The 16,992-nt window shown below is 44.7% G+C and overlaps 1 protein-coding gene across 2 annotated transcripts in view; it reads left to right on the top strand.

The window, feature by feature from the left end:
• The window catches only part of TYK2 (tyrosine kinase 2), an 841,948-nt gene that overhangs the window by 752,833 nt on the left and 72,123 nt on the right, over positions 1-16,992 (top strand). For both annotated transcript variants that reach the window (XM_086959057.1, XM_086959053.1), the window contains exons 21-23: positions 3,776-3,948; positions 7,649-7,766; positions 12,380-12,490. In XM_086959057.1, the coding sequence (XP_086815183.1) occupies positions 3,776-3,948; positions 7,649-7,766; positions 12,380-12,490 (402 nt within the window). The remainder of the gene's footprint in view (positions 1-3,775; positions 3,949-7,648; positions 7,767-12,379; positions 12,491-16,992) is intronic.

Genomic DNA, 16,992 nt, shown 5'->3' with positions numbered 1-16,992 from the left:
AAAAGCGGGCGGGGTAGGGTCCTGTGCCGAGAGGCACTTCCTCTCTGGAGCTTCAGGGCATTTCCCTAGTCATAAACGACCTGGCAGGATCTTTGCGATGCACACAGCCAGCGGCACCTGATGTATTACATATGGCAGTAACAGCCTGAGGAGTTTTTCAGCAATGGGGAGAAATCTGCTTGGATCTTTTTGCTACCACCGAGAGCACTCAATGTCAAAGCTTTTGCATGCTGGCAGTCTCAAGAATGCTCTCTCTCTCTTAGATAGATTCCTGATAGAGTTGAACACGGGACTCCTGTATGCGATCCAACACTGCTTCTCCAATCCAGAAATCTGAAGAAGATAAGGAATGACAAGACACAAGTCATCCTAGTCATTCCATATTGCTCAAGACGAGTCTGGTACACGTAACCTTTGACCATAAATATCTCTTCTCTAATTAGTCTGTTGCTTCAGGAGGATCTGCTGTTGCAGCAGTGGGGCAGGGTAGTACACCTGAACCTGCGAAATCGCACCTCCATGCATGGAGGTTGAGCTACAGCAGATGACTGCATTCGATCTTACAAAGTTGTGGATGTCATCCTTTGCTGCCAGGCACCATTCTACAAAGTTTGTCTACACCAGGCACTGGGAACCATTTGTGGCCTGGTGTGGCACTCTCAATAGAGACCTATTCTAGGCCAAACTGTTGAATGTGTATCTTGTTTTATCTCTAGCCCAGCAAGGACTTGGAGAGGGCACCATCAATAATGGTATTATTAGTCAGCCCTTTTCAGCTTTTCTAGACCAACTGTCCTTGTTCAAATTAACTGTTGTGATAAGGTTTCTAAAAGATTTGACTCGTGTTTCCCATCAGACTCTTTCTGATTTCACAGTGGGATCACAGGTTGATCCTCACTTTCCTCATTTGTAGTCTCTTCGAAACAATGCTAAACTATCAACTACATCTTAGTGCTTAATTTGTAAAATATTAAGTGATAGGGCTCTGACCAGGAGGCCACTGCAGCTTGCACCACCCATCACCCTTGACATTGGTGCCACAACAACTACTAACCACCTCTCTCACATGTAAATGACACAGTTCAGATTGTTCCAGGTCACCGGAGCTAAAGGAATGGCTGGGGAGGCAAGTATTAGCCATTTTTGTATGTATATTGTTTTCCTAAACAACTGTTATACTGCTCATCTCTAAATTACATGAGCTTCGCCACCATGTGGCAGACTGCCCTAAGTGTGGTGTTGACAATTAGGTGCTGTGCCGAGCACCGGAAACCAATTAAGTGCTGGTGCTTGGCACCAGAAAGCACCGGCTCAAATTAAGCACTGCTTTTGACTCTGAAGACTGTGTTCCTGGTTGTAGTAGCTTTGGCTTGTCATGTGAGTGAACTCCAAGCTCTTTCAGTACAGCTGCCTTACACCACCTTTTTCTCAGATACAGTGGTTTGAGTACAAGGGCATCCTTGTTTGTCAAAAGTAGTGACTTATTTACACTTTTGGAAGTCTGACTCTCTCCTAACATACTTTCCTCTGCTTCACCCTTCGAGAAAGGAGGAGAGACTTTATGAGCTAGAACCCCTGTCCCTAACATATGCCCCAACGTGGGCATCACTGCGCACGTTCATGAAGCACTGCTGCCTTTACGGGCAGGTCCGACGAGAAGAGCATTTAGTCTATTCCTTTCTGTGGGACATTTTGGCCTGAGCCATTCAACAGGCCCACCATCTTGGGAGTTGCTGCTTTGATATCTAGTCTAAAGGTTAGGGATCTGTGGTTAGAAGTATCATTCTGAAGAAGTGACTTACCTGTTGTAGCACTTTCTGGTGGATACTCTGTCAAACTACAAGATCCTCTCTGTCCTCCCACACTTTTGTTCTGTGGAATGGTCTCTTTTCATATAAAAAGTCTCAAACTAAAGATCTGCTCATAGATACCTCTGATTGTTTTTGGGCCCTGGATGCGAGGACATTGTAGAACAGGGAGTGACCCAATTATAGCCAAAGGACCTGGGTATCAAGTATTATAGTCAACAGTTGGTCCTAGACATTCATTCAATATATACAAAAAATGGTGATATACGTTAATTTGTTTTCTTCAGTCACTGTTCGATTCCATCCACTGTAGTTAATATAAAACACAACATATTGGATACATTAGCCCAAATCGTAGACTGATACAGGAAAACACACTTAGAACCAATTTGTCTCACCAAAGTCCGAGAGACTTCCTCATTTAATATTTTTTGAAAAACACAAATATAAAATATAAATATTTACAAATGGGGTTTCACTATCAGATATTGTGCACAGAAAAGGGTGAGAATAAGTGCTCATGTGAAAGATCAAGAAGATCTGTGAGAGAAAATGAGATTGTGGATATGAAAGAACACACAGTTGAGCCTGCCCTAACTTAATAGCATGCAAAAAATGTAATTCTTTCTTGCTGGCATGTGGTTTGATAGTCCTCCAAATTCCTTAATTTGTACAAACGATAAGGGGAAAGTGAGGAGGAAGGGAGAGGGGGGGGGGGGGCAGGACCATGTAGGTGCAGGCTCCAAAGGAGAATTGTCGACGTTTCGACCCCAAAAAAAAGAACTGGGTAGCTGAATTCCTCCGGGGCGGGTCTTCATCAGGACCGGGCAAGGAGGGGGGTGGGCGTATGGTCAATGTGTACGCAGGTAAAGTAACACCAATGTCAGTGGGCACCCTTCAGTGGTGTGCCAATCGTGCAACGTTACTCTGCACCAATAGGAGTTTCCGTGCTGTGGATAGCACCACGAGGCATTCCTTGGTAACGCTCAAGCCGTGTAATGAATCCGGCTGTGATTAGTTTGCTTGAAAGGCGTTAGGAATTCAGTAGTCTTCCACGGACAAGCACTCAATCGCTTCGTCCAGCCTCAGTGGAAACACGGAAGCTTCTCCCTCTCCCTTCCTCCTCCCTTTTCCCTTGTCGTTTGTACAAATTAAGGAATACGGAGGACTATCAAACCACATGCCAGCAAGAAAGAATTACATTTTTTGCAAGCCATTAAGTTAGGGCAGGCTCAACTGTGTGTTCTTTCATATCAACAATCCCATTTTCTCTCACAGATCTTCTTGATCTTTCACATGCGCACCTATTCTCACCCTTTTCTGTGCATAATATCTGATAGTGAAACCCCATTTGTAAATATTTGTATTTTATATTTGTGTTTTTCAAAAAATATTAAATGAGAAAGTCTCTCGGACTTTGGTGAGACAAATTGGTTCTAAGTGTGTTTTCCTGTATCAATCTACGATTTGGGCTAATGTATCCAATATGTTGTGTTTTATATTAACTACAGTGGATTTAATCGAACACTGACTGAAGAAAACAAATGCAAGTATATCACCATTTTTTGTATATATTGAATGAATGTCTAGGACCAACTGTTGACAATAATACTGGATGCGAGGACAGACACAAGCAACTGACATAGACTTGCAGGGGTGCCTCTTATATGCAGTTTCATTGTCACTTCCAGGATGGAACGAGGTCATCGCAGAGACATACATTGCCACCTACCAGCGTGTCAGAGCAATGCTATTTATATCTTCTTGATCCAGTCTGGCAGCTGGGAAGTATTCTAAAGGTTTGGAATCTGCTGTAAGATAGAGTATCCACCAGAAAGAGTGTTACCTTAAGTAAGTAACTTGTTTTTCTGGGCCTGACACATAGTTAAAATCAAGGACTGTTATCAACGATCCCAGCGATGATGAGCTGTAGTTACTAGTAGGTAATGTTTTTCATCCTTTTGTAGGGCATGGCCTATCTGCACTCCCAGCACTACATCCACAGAGACCTTGCTGCTCGCAATGTGCTGGTGGAGAATGAAAATGTGGTGAAGATTGGGGATTTTGGCCTAGCTAAGGCCATTCCAGAGGGCCATGAATACTACCGGGTGCGAGAAGATGGAGATAGCCCAGTATTCTGGTAATGCAGACTTGAAGATGAAATGTTGTGTTAAATGTGTGCAGTGCATGTGGGGGAAAATATGTATTACTTCAAAATCTATTTGGAAAGTTAGATAACCGATCATTCCAGCCAGACCCATTTAGCTTGCACCGCTCCTTTTTCCTGTAAGTCCTTTTTGCTCAAATTTACTGACTGATATATTCTTTTTGGCTAACCAGCAAGTCTGATTTTCTGCACCAATCCAATGGCTACAGCTACCCCAGGTGGTGCGTGCACATTTTAACTTCACAAACAAACCTGCTCTTATCGTTTAAATCCCCTTTTTTAAAACCTGTAACCAACGGTGTTTCATGTATTGAAATTTTTTTCATTCGATGCTAGTGCTAATATGGTGAAACAGAGGCACTGACCTGATTCTATTCACGGAGGCTGCATTCTTGACCACTTATGCTGTACTGGCTCGGTGTAGTGCCAGGGGGGAAGTCAGCTGCTGCCTGCAGGGCTGATCAGTGAAGAGGGGCGAGGGACGGGGTAATTAGCACGCTGGAGCAGACACACAGCGGACGCGCACAGCGGACACGCCCAGCGGGCACGCCTAAGGCAAGCCCGTCTGCACCCGAACGGGACCAGGGGTCACGACCCCTGGCCTAATCCAGTCATACTCGGTGGAAGTGCTAAGGGCTCAAGAGAGCAGGGATCTCCCCTGGAGCCACAGGTAGAGGGCATACTCCGATCAGAAAAACTGCTTATTACACACGGGGGAGGAAAGGAGAGGGCCGCACAGCTTCAGATCCCGAAGGGTCCTAGTAATAGTAAGTACCTAAAAAAACACTAGTACTTAACACACGCGCACTTCAGAAACATTGCCTAGAGATCTTTACCCTTCTTCAAGAAGAATCCCCCAACATCCTAGCTATTACAGAAACCTGGCTTGATGGCGACTCAGGGCCGGACTTGGTAGCATCACTACCCTTAGAGTACGATGACCTATGGCATAACTGGCAGGATGGGAAGAGAGGGGGGGAGTGCGCTACTCTATAATAAACAGCTAGATATAGAAAAACTGGCTGGAGAAAACATAGAAGGCGCCGAAATCTTGGTGGCAAAAGAATGCTCCAAGCATTCATGTCTGACAATAATGGTGGTGTACCGTCCCCCTTGATCGACCCCCCGGGTTCATCGACAACCTTACGGAAATAATCACCTACCTACACTCACGGTATCAGCAACTCCTGGTCGTGGGTGATTTCAACTACCATTGGGACCAGAGACAGAGAGAGGCATAGGCCAGGCCGCTAGAGGAAACCATGTCCACATTGGGGCTGCAGCAGCTCGTGGATATGCTCTCCCACGAGAAGGGGCACACCCTAGGCCTCATTTGGTCTGCTTAGCCACAGGCTACCTTGTAGTTGGTCAGACCACTACCTGATCAGCCTCCAAATCATCCAAGCTAGGTGCCCCTTGCTCCCCCCTCCAGAATGGAAAATGGTGCGTAGCTGGAGTAAAATTGAGGCAGATAGCCTAGAGGATGCTCTGCGTGACAACTCACTGAGGAGTTTTAGGCCAGAGGATTTCAACCAGCAGAGAGTAGCCATCAACAAGGTGGCACCGGCTCGTAAAATAAAAGTGAAGAACAAAGGCAAGGGAGCCCCCTCGTTCACAGAGGAACTAAGGGAACAGAAATGGACCTTATGCAAGCATGAAAGACCGTGGCTTGAGTCTTACGACCCGAAAACGCTTAAAGAGTACAGGGCTAAGCCAACCACTTACAAAAAAGAGCTGCTTACCAGAAAGGCTGAGTTCTACGAGGCCAGGATTATGGAGGCAGACAACAAAAAAAAAAGAAACCTTTAGAATCCTAAAAGAGCTCAGTCTAAAGCAGACGCAGGAAGCAGCCACCAGCCAGGATCACTGTAACAGATTCCTGACCTTCTTCCTAGATAAAGTAAAGGACATCTTAACAGACATACGCAACACCCCCAGCAGCCAGAGCTCTTTAGCTAGGGAGGAGCCACATTGTGACATGAAAGAGCCTATTTCCACTTTTCCAAGGCTAGACCACGACTCCCTGGCCCACATTGTGACCCGTATTAAGTCAGGCTCACCCGCAGACCCATGTCCACCAAGGATATTCAAGTTGGCCCTCCCAGCGATTGAGGGAGATGTCCTCGCCCTGCTCAATCGATCACTGGAAACGGGAAAGGGAAGCCAGAGAAACCTCCCTACTAAAAAGGTGGGAGCTGACACCACCAATATGAAGAACTACAGGCCCATATTCCAACTTCCTTTACTGGCTAAAATAATGGAACAGCACGTCCTCAAAACCCTATCGATATCTAGAGTGGAACATCAGCTACTTGAGGGTAGGCAGACAGGATTTAGAGCCCACCACAGCACCGAGCTAGTGATGCTGTCGTTGTTAGACGAAATCAGGCTCACAGCAGACAGCAAGAAAGTGTGTCCTGGTCCTCCTAGACCTCTCGGCTGCGTTCAACACGGTCAACCACGGTCAACTTCTGACACGCATCAGGGACATAGGTATCCGCGGGACGATACACCAATGGATCACCTCCTTCCTGAAAGACAGGACTCAAAGGATCCATATGGGCGACTGTGTGTCCAAAAGAGGGTCACTAACCTGCGGAGTCCCTCAAGGATCGGCACTATCGCCGCTTCTGTTTAACATCTATCTCAGACCGCTGGTGGGTGCCTTGTCCCGGATAGATTTCCAGGTGTTCAAATATGCTGATGATACACAACTAATCGACAACACCCCACTAGCGAACGCATGCATGCAAGATATCCTTAGATATGTGGTCAATGGGATGACAGTCAACTCACTTAAAGTCAACCCAGACAATACAGAGGTCCTAGCCATCACCTTAAGAAGCAACCCGTGGACCGACCGCTTCTGGCCACAGGAGCTGGGAATCACTCCGACTCCAGCTACAGTTGTAAATAGCCTTAGTATTTAAATAGATGATAAACTCACACTGTCTAACCAAGTAGCCTCTGTGTTTGGGGCCTGTATGGGGCTGCTGAGACAGCTAAGGAAATTATCACCTCTCCTCTCATTTTCCACCTTGCGGACAGTTGTGACCGCACTGATCATGTCCTGCCTAGACTACGGCAATGCGTTATATATGAGACTAGCGGAAAAGCTGCGAGCCAAACTGCAAGTAGCAATGAATGACACAGCTAGGCTGATCTTTAAGCTCCCCAGATGGGCACGGGCCACACCTTAGCTGTAACAGCTACACTGGCTCCCCGTCAAATAGCAAGCCAGATTCAAGGGCTTATGCATTGCACACAAAGCCTAGATGGGCAAGCCCCAGGATACATCCAGTAACGCCTAGAGAGATTTGTCCCCGGCCGCATCCTTCGGTCATTCGAGGGAGGCCAGCTGGCCTGCCCACGGTTTAACAATATGACTAAAGGGGGACGAGCCTTCTCATTCTTGATCACGTAGCCGTGGAACAAGCTGCCTGGACACCTCCGGTCAGAAAAAGCCCTCCTTCCCTTCAGGAAAAAACTGAAGACCTTCCTCTTCAAAGAGGCCTGGACATAATGCAGTTGCTGACCGAGGGCCAACATTCACTTATTTGGGGTGGGCTAGGGCTACTCTTTGTCAGCGCTTAGAGACCTGCCAGTCTTAGGCACTTTATAAATCGCAGTTAACATAACATAACATGTTTGTTTTGGTCCCATCTTTGTTTAGGTATGCTGTGGAGTGTCTGAAGGAGTGTAAATTTTTCTACGCCTCAGACATGTGGTCCTTTGGGGTTACACTTTATGAACTTCTGACATACTGTGAGACTAGTGAGAGCCCTCTTGCGGTGAGTATTATGTCAGTTTATGTACTTTGAGTGTGGTTTGGTGGCCTGGCCTGTAGAGTGCTGTGCCAGAGATTATGGATGGAGTCTTTTGCACTGTTCCCCTGGATTGTTTTGTGGAACAATATGATTTTGGCATGTGTAAATGAAGCTTTTTATTTGAGTAATGAGTAAGCCAAAGAAGAGACATTCACACAGCATGAATGGTTTGTATCTTATTAGATCAAGTACCATGCTGTTAACACTACTTGACTTAGACAAAAGGAATGCCAGGAGACCTATCTAGCACTTACACAGGCTTCTCAGAGTATGGTTAGAGAACATGAATTCTTGGTGGATGGTGATTTTCATTGTTCAGAATCTGAAAATCCTACAGTAAAAGATGTTGTTTACCAGGTACTAATAATGTTTCACTTAAAATCTGTATTACCTCTTTGCATTTTCTAGTCAGTAAGTACATTTTTATTTCGAAGAATAAAAAATCCTCATAAAAGCACATTACATAAAATTTCATTAGATTCCATTACATTTCATTCCTGAACTTTTCATGTTAAAAACAACAATAGAGAAGAGAGGATATGATTCACGGGGCAGGTATAATTTTACAACACTAATTCATTTCTTGTATTCCTCAATCTTACTGCTACTTTTAAAAAGCTTAAAATGGCACATAGAGTGTGGGGATCAGTGGCTTTCTGTAAAAACAACAATGCAGTTCTTGCTTGGCGGAATTTCTGTTTCTTTAAAATGTCTACCAAAAACAATCGTCTGGGGTTACTATAAAATGAACATAAAAGTACAAAATGAAGGGTGTCCTGCGGAGACCTATTATCGCAGCCGCAGGCACCCTTCTGCTCAATTGATACGGTAAAACCAGCAGGGTAAGCTAAAATATTTGGTAACCAATTGAGCCTAAAACAGCACATTAAAAACCGATCATTTTGGCTATACATAAGAAACCGATATGATTCCATTCGCCCTCCATTTCTTACAAGGTCATAGGCTGCTAGTGATTTCTTTGCCAGGCCACAACTTCTTCTGTCAGCGACATATTTTTCTAAAAGCAATTTTTTTACCTTAATTCTACAACTATTTACAATCAAGGAGGGATCATTAAAAAGCTGGCCCTGGTCAATACTTGTTAAAGAGTCTTTCAGATATTTCAACCAGGGGATTTGTAGGGCCTTGTCTCTTTGTAAGCAGTCTGTAATTATTTCCCTGGTCAGAGCTGCCTCCGGATTAGTCCAAGTTCTCATCCATGCCATAATTGGCCTTAGTTTAACAATATCAGAAATATATGGCATCCCTAATTCATCATGGGCAATTTCAGCAGGGATGGCTTGCGGGACTTTTAAGATTCTCCGAAAGAATTTATCTTCATGCTGTTGAAGTTGCTTACAGTCCCTAAAGCCCCATATCTCAGCACCATACAAGGCCTTAGCTGTACTAATTGAGGCATATAATGCCATTATCTGTTCTGGGCACCAGCGTCCCAATCTACGGGCAAAGCTCAAAATAGCCCCATTTGAGGACACAAGCTTGGTGCAATGGGCCTCAAGCAGGTGATTAAATAACATGTCCCCATCCATTAGCATCCCTAAGTAGGGGAAGGTCTTTACTTTGCCCAGAGTCTGTGACCCAATTTTGAACACGCTCTTGTTAGTAGGTTTTTTACCGGCCACCATGACAAAGGATTTTGTTAGGTTGACAGAAAAGTCCAAGTCCCCCATGAACTTAACGAATCCGTCCACCAGGAGTTGCAAAGCCCTTGGGGTCCTGGCCAGCAGGACCGCGTCATCCGCGTACAATAGTACTGGGACATGACGCGGTCCTACTTTGGGGGAATCAACTTCTAGGGCGATGGGGGCACTCTCTAGGGCATTAATGTAAAGGGAGAAAAGAAAAGGGGCTAATATGCACCCTTGTCTTACTCCCCCTGAACATAAAAATTGATTAGTTCGCCCCCCCTCTGGACTGAAACGAACCTTGGCCGTGGTGTTCCAGTGCAGCTCTTTCAGGATATTGATCAGCCCCTCTTCTATCCCTAGGTTATGCATCATGGTCCATAGTTTAGACCTATTGACATTGTCAAAGGCCGCGGCTAGGTCCATGAATGCCATATAGACCGTGCCCCTGCCTGCTTTCGTGTACTTAGCTGTCAAAAGATACAAATTTAGGCACTGGTCACTTGTCGATCTACCCTCCCTAAACCTGTATTGTATTTCTGCCAAGATATGATGTTCCGCCGTCCACTCCATAAGCCTGTTCAAAATCACTCGCCCCATAATTTTAGCAGAAACATCAATGAGCGAAATCGGCCTATAGCACTTAGGGTCATCCCTGGACCCTTTTTTAAATATGGGTACAATCAGTGCCGTGGCCCAAGAGCGTGGTAGGCCAGATTTGATGGCTGCATTTAGCACCCTTGTTAAAATTGGTGCCCATAGATCTATATTATTTCTATATAGATCCGGTGGGGTACCATCCGGACCAGGGGCCTTGTTTGGGGTCAACCCACTAATTGCATTTGTTATCTCCCCTAGCGAGAAGGTTATTTTATCACTCCGCGTACCCTGCCATTCTCCCTCCTGAATTGCTGGGTGTGATTTGTTGTATAACCCTTGGAAGTGGTTGACCCATTCCTCTAGGAAGATGTTATTACTAATCACAGGGGCAGAATTCTCGTTAAAACAGGGCCGATTTACAATTTTCCAGAATTCTGCAAAATCCCTATTTTCTCCCGCCTCTCTAAGGTCTGCCCACACTGCTGCTTGAAGCAGCTTCTTCCACTCTTTTACTTTAGTTCTGTATTTTAATCTACAAGTGGCCACGTCTGTCTTATTCCTTGGTTTAACTTTAAGACAGGCTTTTAGATCCCTTAATGCTTTGGAGCAGCTCTCATCGAACCAGCGTGGGTTCTTCTGCTCTTTCCTCAGGCCTTTGACTTCCAGCATTTTATCCACTATGCTTGTAAGGGTTATGAAGGATTCCGTTAATTCTGGACCTTCTTTTAGGGGGTCCAGACAGTCTCCTATCTCTTTTCTTCCATTCTGGACAAGAGATTTATAAAACTCTTGAGAGTCTACCCTTGCCCACTTAAGTCGCCTTCCCTGATCTGTTGTTTGGAGGCTAATTCCCCCCCCCCCACCTTTGGGTTTGCCCGCCCCACAGGTGTGTCTTATTTCCAGAACGAGAGGGTTATGGTCACTAAAGGGGCTCCATTTAGTTTTAGCCATCACAATTCTATTTTTGGCAAAGGAGGATATTATTATGTAGTCTATTATGGTAGAACTCCCTCTGCCTTTGAAGGTTGGTACGTATGTCCCCTCTACCTCTGGGGTTATTAGGTCCATCGTATGTGCTAATGAATGGGCTTCTATCATTGCATTTAATTGTGTGCCCTCCTGATTATGTTCCCAATGAGGCCCCTCATTAAAGGCGCAAGCGTCCCAATATGGATGGTCCTGAAGCAGAACTGGGCAGAGGTGACAATTAAAATCGCCCAGTACTATTGTAATTGGAACCCCCCCCCCCCCTTCTTTTGCTCAGCCTCATGTGTAAGTTTTTCGTCTAATTCACTGAGAGCCCCATTTTTTCCATCTATGGGTCCCGGATTATAAAAATTGAAAAACTGCACCCTCAACTCTCTACTCTTTTCTAGTCATCCTCAAATTAAGTTCATCAGGGGGCACACAAATGAACTAATGTTGGCAGTACCGGTTTGCACAAATTGGCTTTTCTTTGATAAATACAAAATTCTCTGGCACACATTCTTGTTATAAGATATATCAGTTTTTGTATCTCATACCTGGTGACTTTTCAGAGTTCTGTTACACTGCAAGAGTAATGTAGCATTCGCTGAAACATTGTTACCGCTAGGTAAGCAATCTTCACGAAAAGAATAGAGATGTGTATGTTAATTTATTTGCAAACACTGTAGTGTTAGGGACTTTTCACACTTACAAAGTCTTTTTTTTAAAAAAAAAATGTTTAAGATAATATAGATTTCAGCTTTGTATTCATACTCGTAAAATAAAATGTTTGTGTCTTAAGGGAAGAAATGCAAGTGGCATGTGTAAGGGCTATGAATTGCAGAGTTAGTCTCAAAAGAGAGGATGTAGTTAGACTTGGGAGAGGATGTAGCCTTCCAGCTAGAGCGGTTGACCTCGAAGCTGGGGAACTGAGTTCGAGTCTCGGCAACGACGCTCAACATCCTGTGGTTCTGCGCAAATCACTTAATCTCCCCGTGTCTAACAAAAAATGAATGTGTCCTCATGTAACGAAACTGGTGTTCATGTAAAGTGTTCTGATACTCAATGTCTTCTCAGGTCTAGTTTGCACTATATAAAACTCGACAAAAAACAATGCAGCAAAGGTTTCCCTGATATGTCAACATTTTGAAAGATACGTGACTCTTTAGTTGGTGCTAGAGTGAGAACACACTTTAGTGACGCTTTGGCTCTGGGGTGCTAAAATGAGTGCAATGGTGTGGACAGTGAGCAGATTATGAGCATAAGAGACTAAGAAATTTGATTCTTGTTTCGAAGCATAAAAGAGAGTGGTTGTATGTTTACAGCTTTTAATGAACTGGCTCCCCTCTTTCTCACAATCTATAGAAATTCATGGAGATGATTGGGGTCACGCAGGGGCAGATGACAGTGGTGAGACTGATTGAGCTCCTGGATCGGGGGCAGCGCCTACCTTGTCCAAAGGACATACCACATGAGGTAAAGTGTCACTGAATGTGAGGTGTTCTTACTTATAAGAAGATAAATTGTTGATCAATCCTACCTAACAATAATGACTATTTCTCAGGATCTCAGGCATGGGTATTCTCTTAGCACATACTTCTTGAATACACTTTAATTAACAGTTTACTAAGTTGTGGATCTCTTCAAGAAGCCTCTAATTTGGTTGCAGAGGCAAAATGCAATAGATGATAATAGTCAAAGAAAGTAATGATTTTCATGGGTATGTCCAGCTGCATTTTTCTCACCTTGTGAATACCCCCTAAGCGCCAGACTGGATCTGTATATTTTTCTCAGCAATTCCCTTTTGAGCCAATCAGTGGCATTGTGCGGCTCCATATCAGCCTCACTGCCCCTTAAGTGACCGCAACCTCCATAGGTCGAATTCAGTCCCTTTCTTTCTGTGCCTTCTGATACAGATCCAAAGCACTTTTCATCTTATTTCTGGCACTTGATAAAAAACATTTTCCTAAAGAATTTTACCAGTGTGCAGTATGTCTTTTCCCTGTAGGGAATGTAACAAATAGATGTCAGTGATGGAGCTGCATGAGTTCTGTCTCTCGTGTCTCCGCTCCCACACCACTCGAAGCCATGTGACAAATGCGCTTGTATAAACCTAAAGTCCATCAGGGACCGTAAGGCAAATCTTTGTCAAGGAGCACCATAGAAAAGCTTGAAAGTCCTGTCTAAGTTGGGGACATGGACACATTCTCGGTCCCAAGATCGCTCCTGAGAGAGATCTTTACTCGACTCCAAGGCTTCAGGTAAGTCAAAAAAGACAACACACATGACATCAAAACATGACTCTCCTTCTTCCCGCCACTCGTGTCCGGAGACGTCACATGGACTTGTTCGCCCTTAGCAGTCCCAATCCAGCCCAAGTTTGACACCACAGCAGATTCAGGCCTGCAAAGAGGATATGCTGCAAATTTTCCAAATCTTCTGGCGCGCCTTCAGGCCCCATGAATCCACAGAGGTCTCTAGTCGGAATACCAGCTGCAGATCCATCCCCAACTCCCAACATTTCCTCTCACCCCCACTCAGGGGTCTGTCCAACTTTAGGGCAGATGCCTATTCTGACTTCTTCTCCCGTACAGAATACCATGCCAGATTACCTGGAGCCAGCGCTGCTGTTGCCAAAGAACAAAAACATAGCCCTTTTAGACTTGCTAGCAAATCCACCACAACTCTGATAAAAGTCGACCTATTCCACGGCATTTGATTGTGCTACACTTCCTTTGCCACATTGATTGTTATATCCGGAGCAACAGGATGAAGGTGATGATGAATCTCCACTATAATGAGAATTTATTTCTGGACTTAAAGAAGGCCAGTGGCCTTGACACCTATACAGAGATAGGACTTAATTCCCCACCTGACCTCTCTAAGGAGTAATTTGTTTCTTTCGCCATGGTGAATAAAAGAACAGCAGATGTTCTTGATGCCCAGATTACCTCAGTGAAGGTTAAAACAAATGTTCTCACTGAAGTCCTGCAGCAAAGGAAGACCTCTTCATAAGCACTGCTCCCATTCAACAAAGCCCTCTCAGACATCCTCTTGGGCACCATGGCAAAACCATGATCTTGTCCCCTCTTTAAAAGACAAGTAGTCTGAATGCACAGACTAACTCTGGTGAGAATCGTATTTCCTTCTGCAGCATCCAACACCAGACAGGCTACTGGGTCAGTCTTTCACCAGCCACCTCAACCCGAATGCATTTCCAATCAGCTTGTCAGATCAAGAGTTGAAATGTATGGCGGCATTCAAGAAAAGGATGCCATCCTCCGCCATCCGTGCCCTTTGATCTGCCAATTCGAGTTGCCTCCTCAGAGTGTTACATGCACGCTTTGCGAGACATCATGAGCAATATCTTGCCTGCAGTCCCAAACAAACTTTGTGCCAAGCTATAAACAAATAATCCAGGATGGTCAAGACCCAGCAAAGAACATAATCAGATCGGGCCTGCACACTACTGTCTGTCTTGGTAGGGTAGTTGATACCCACGTGATGCTTCAGCGTCTTGCATGTATAAGAACATGTTTTTCCAGAGATATCTAACAATTCCTCATTGACATGCCATATGATAGGACTGATCTGGATCTGTATACACTATACCAAAATGAGGTATAGTGTGCACAAAGTCAAGTGAAACCCCAAAGGTAGGCAGAGGTAAAAGTAGATAGCAACTTACTCTCTATTTGTTGTAGTGTGGGCGAGCAGAGGGTAGTGTTAAGCATTTGTTGTACACACTTAGGCAGAAAATCATGTCACACACTTAAAAACTAAACTCAGACCAATTTGTTTGTATAAAAAATATTATTTAGCTATATTTATTTTCTAGAAACAAGCAAGCTTGGTTCAGGTAAGTGTAAATTGTACTTTTCAAGGCAGGTTGAACAATATAAGCAAGCTGAATGAAAATATCTTTGTTACAGGTTTGTAAATCTTTTCAATACAGTGGAAATTACTGTTAGATTACTTTTGATTACTTTACTAAATACTTTATGGATTACTTTTTTCTGCTCAGTTTGATATGCCTATATATCACACTGGTGCATGTCCTAGAGGAGAAAAGGTAAGCAAAAAGCAGCATTTAGTTATTTGCAGTTTTTCATTTTCTCCTACAAAACCAACTCTGCACTTGGAACGATATTCAAGAAAAAACAGTCAGCGTACTCCTATAGAGAAATTGTGGTTATCGGTATACAGGATAGTACTTGGTTGTGGAAGTTGGTAGTCTGGGATTAGAACCAGGGTTCCCCAAGGGTCAAGGATGCACTCTCAAAGCAACCTCAGCGGCACTAGGGCGGCTGAAGGATAGGGGGCCTCCAGTTGGTGGCTGCTGACGCGCAGGCCACAATGTTGTGGGAGCAGGTCCGGATCGCCGGGGAGACCTCCTCGTGGTGTTAGGTGTCAGGTGCAGAGTGGTGCAGACTCGCGGTTTTGGCTGGGGCCAGAGTCTGTGAGTGAGCAAATCCGGTGCTCATGGGAAAGAAAGTCTTTGACTTGGAAGGCAGGTCCGGCCCTCAGGATTTCTGGCTGCAAGATACACCAGGATTTCGCTGGAGCTGGTTCAAGGTGGGGAGAGGCCAGAAGGGCTAGGGCCAAGTCAGTGGGCGGCATCCTCTTCTGAGTTTCAGCACAGGTTCTTCAGTCCTTCTTGTCCATTTTTGTCTGAGGAGGCAAAGGTAGGGACGGTGGCAGAGTCTCCCCTTTCCGCTTTTTCGAACTGGTTAGCGCTACGGCTATGTGCAAGGCTGCATGACTGCATTTATTGTTAGTATTATCGTGCCATATTTTTAAACTGAAATATTTTAAAAGCAAAACGCTACTACTTTGTTTAATTGTCATTTTAAATACTGATTAGCACTGATACTCCCCAAGGAGTCTGGGCTCGATCATCTGCCTGCACGCCTCGTTCCGACTCGGTGACTAGCACCGTTGAGCGGAGGGCAGACAGGCGAGAGCCAGACTCACTTCCGGTCTGCGAGCGGTTAGCTCTCTAGCTTACACAAGGGCGAGGGACATAAAGCCCTTCTTCCATTTCGAGCGCGCAGCGGTCGCGCGCAGTGGATCATCTAAGAGATCGCCTAAGAGGAGCCAAAGAGTAGCCCGTCTGCGCCCGTCCGCTAAAGAATGGGACCAGGGGCCACGGGCTCTGATAGTTCTTCTATGGAGAAATCCATAATCGGGTATTCTGCCCAAAATGTATTAAACCTTAGACAACCTTCACTGCCCGATTGTGTTACTGATAAATGGCCATACCCTGAGGGCCCTTTTTCCTGTCTTAAATGCCATTTACAAACATCTCATTCCAATATCATTAGTAAGGTAAACACCGTAACAAATGTACCAATAAAAGGGATAAAGTGCTTACTTTTAAATGTTCGCTCTATGCCCAAACACCAATTACAAATATGGGATTTGGTACATTCTTCACAACCCGATCTGGATTTTTTTTACTGAGACCTCGCTCAAACCCCACACAATACCTGCTATAGCTCTAGGGGTCCCCCAAGGGTATACGTTTTTAAATATGGATCGTCCAGAGAAAGTAGGCGGTGGAATAGCCATCGTATACAAAGATAACTTAAAAGTTACTGTTTTAGAACAAGAATGTTGTCCACAATTTGAAATAAATTTTTTTTAGAGTCATTACTACTACTAGAGCATCCTGGAAAGGAGCGTTAGTTTATCGCCCACCAAGATCTAGTTCAGGTTTTACTCTTTCTCTTCTGGAGCTCTTAGCTCCTCACCTTAGAGCCAACAAAGATTTTTTGCTCCTTGGCGATTTTAACACTCAAATAGATAATTTAGAGCTTCCTGAAACTAAGTCCTTACTTGCTAACTTGGCCACCCTAGGTCTGGAGTTGCAAAACAATGGATCCACACATAAAGGAGGCCATTCTCTAGACCTGCATTTCTCAAACTGCACGAAAATTCTGTGCCAATCCACCATCCAGCTAGATTGGTCAGATCAT

Source organism: Lissotriton vulgaris, chromosome 1_1, assembly GCF_964263255.1.
Source record: "Lissotriton vulgaris chromosome 1_1, aLisVul1.2, whole genome shotgun sequence".
NCBI classification, from domain to species: Eukaryota; Metazoa; Chordata; class Amphibia; order Caudata; family Salamandridae; genus Lissotriton; species Lissotriton vulgaris.
The sequence above is the reverse complement of the archived record's forward strand: the minus strand, read 5'-3'. Positions and strand labels throughout refer to the sequence as shown.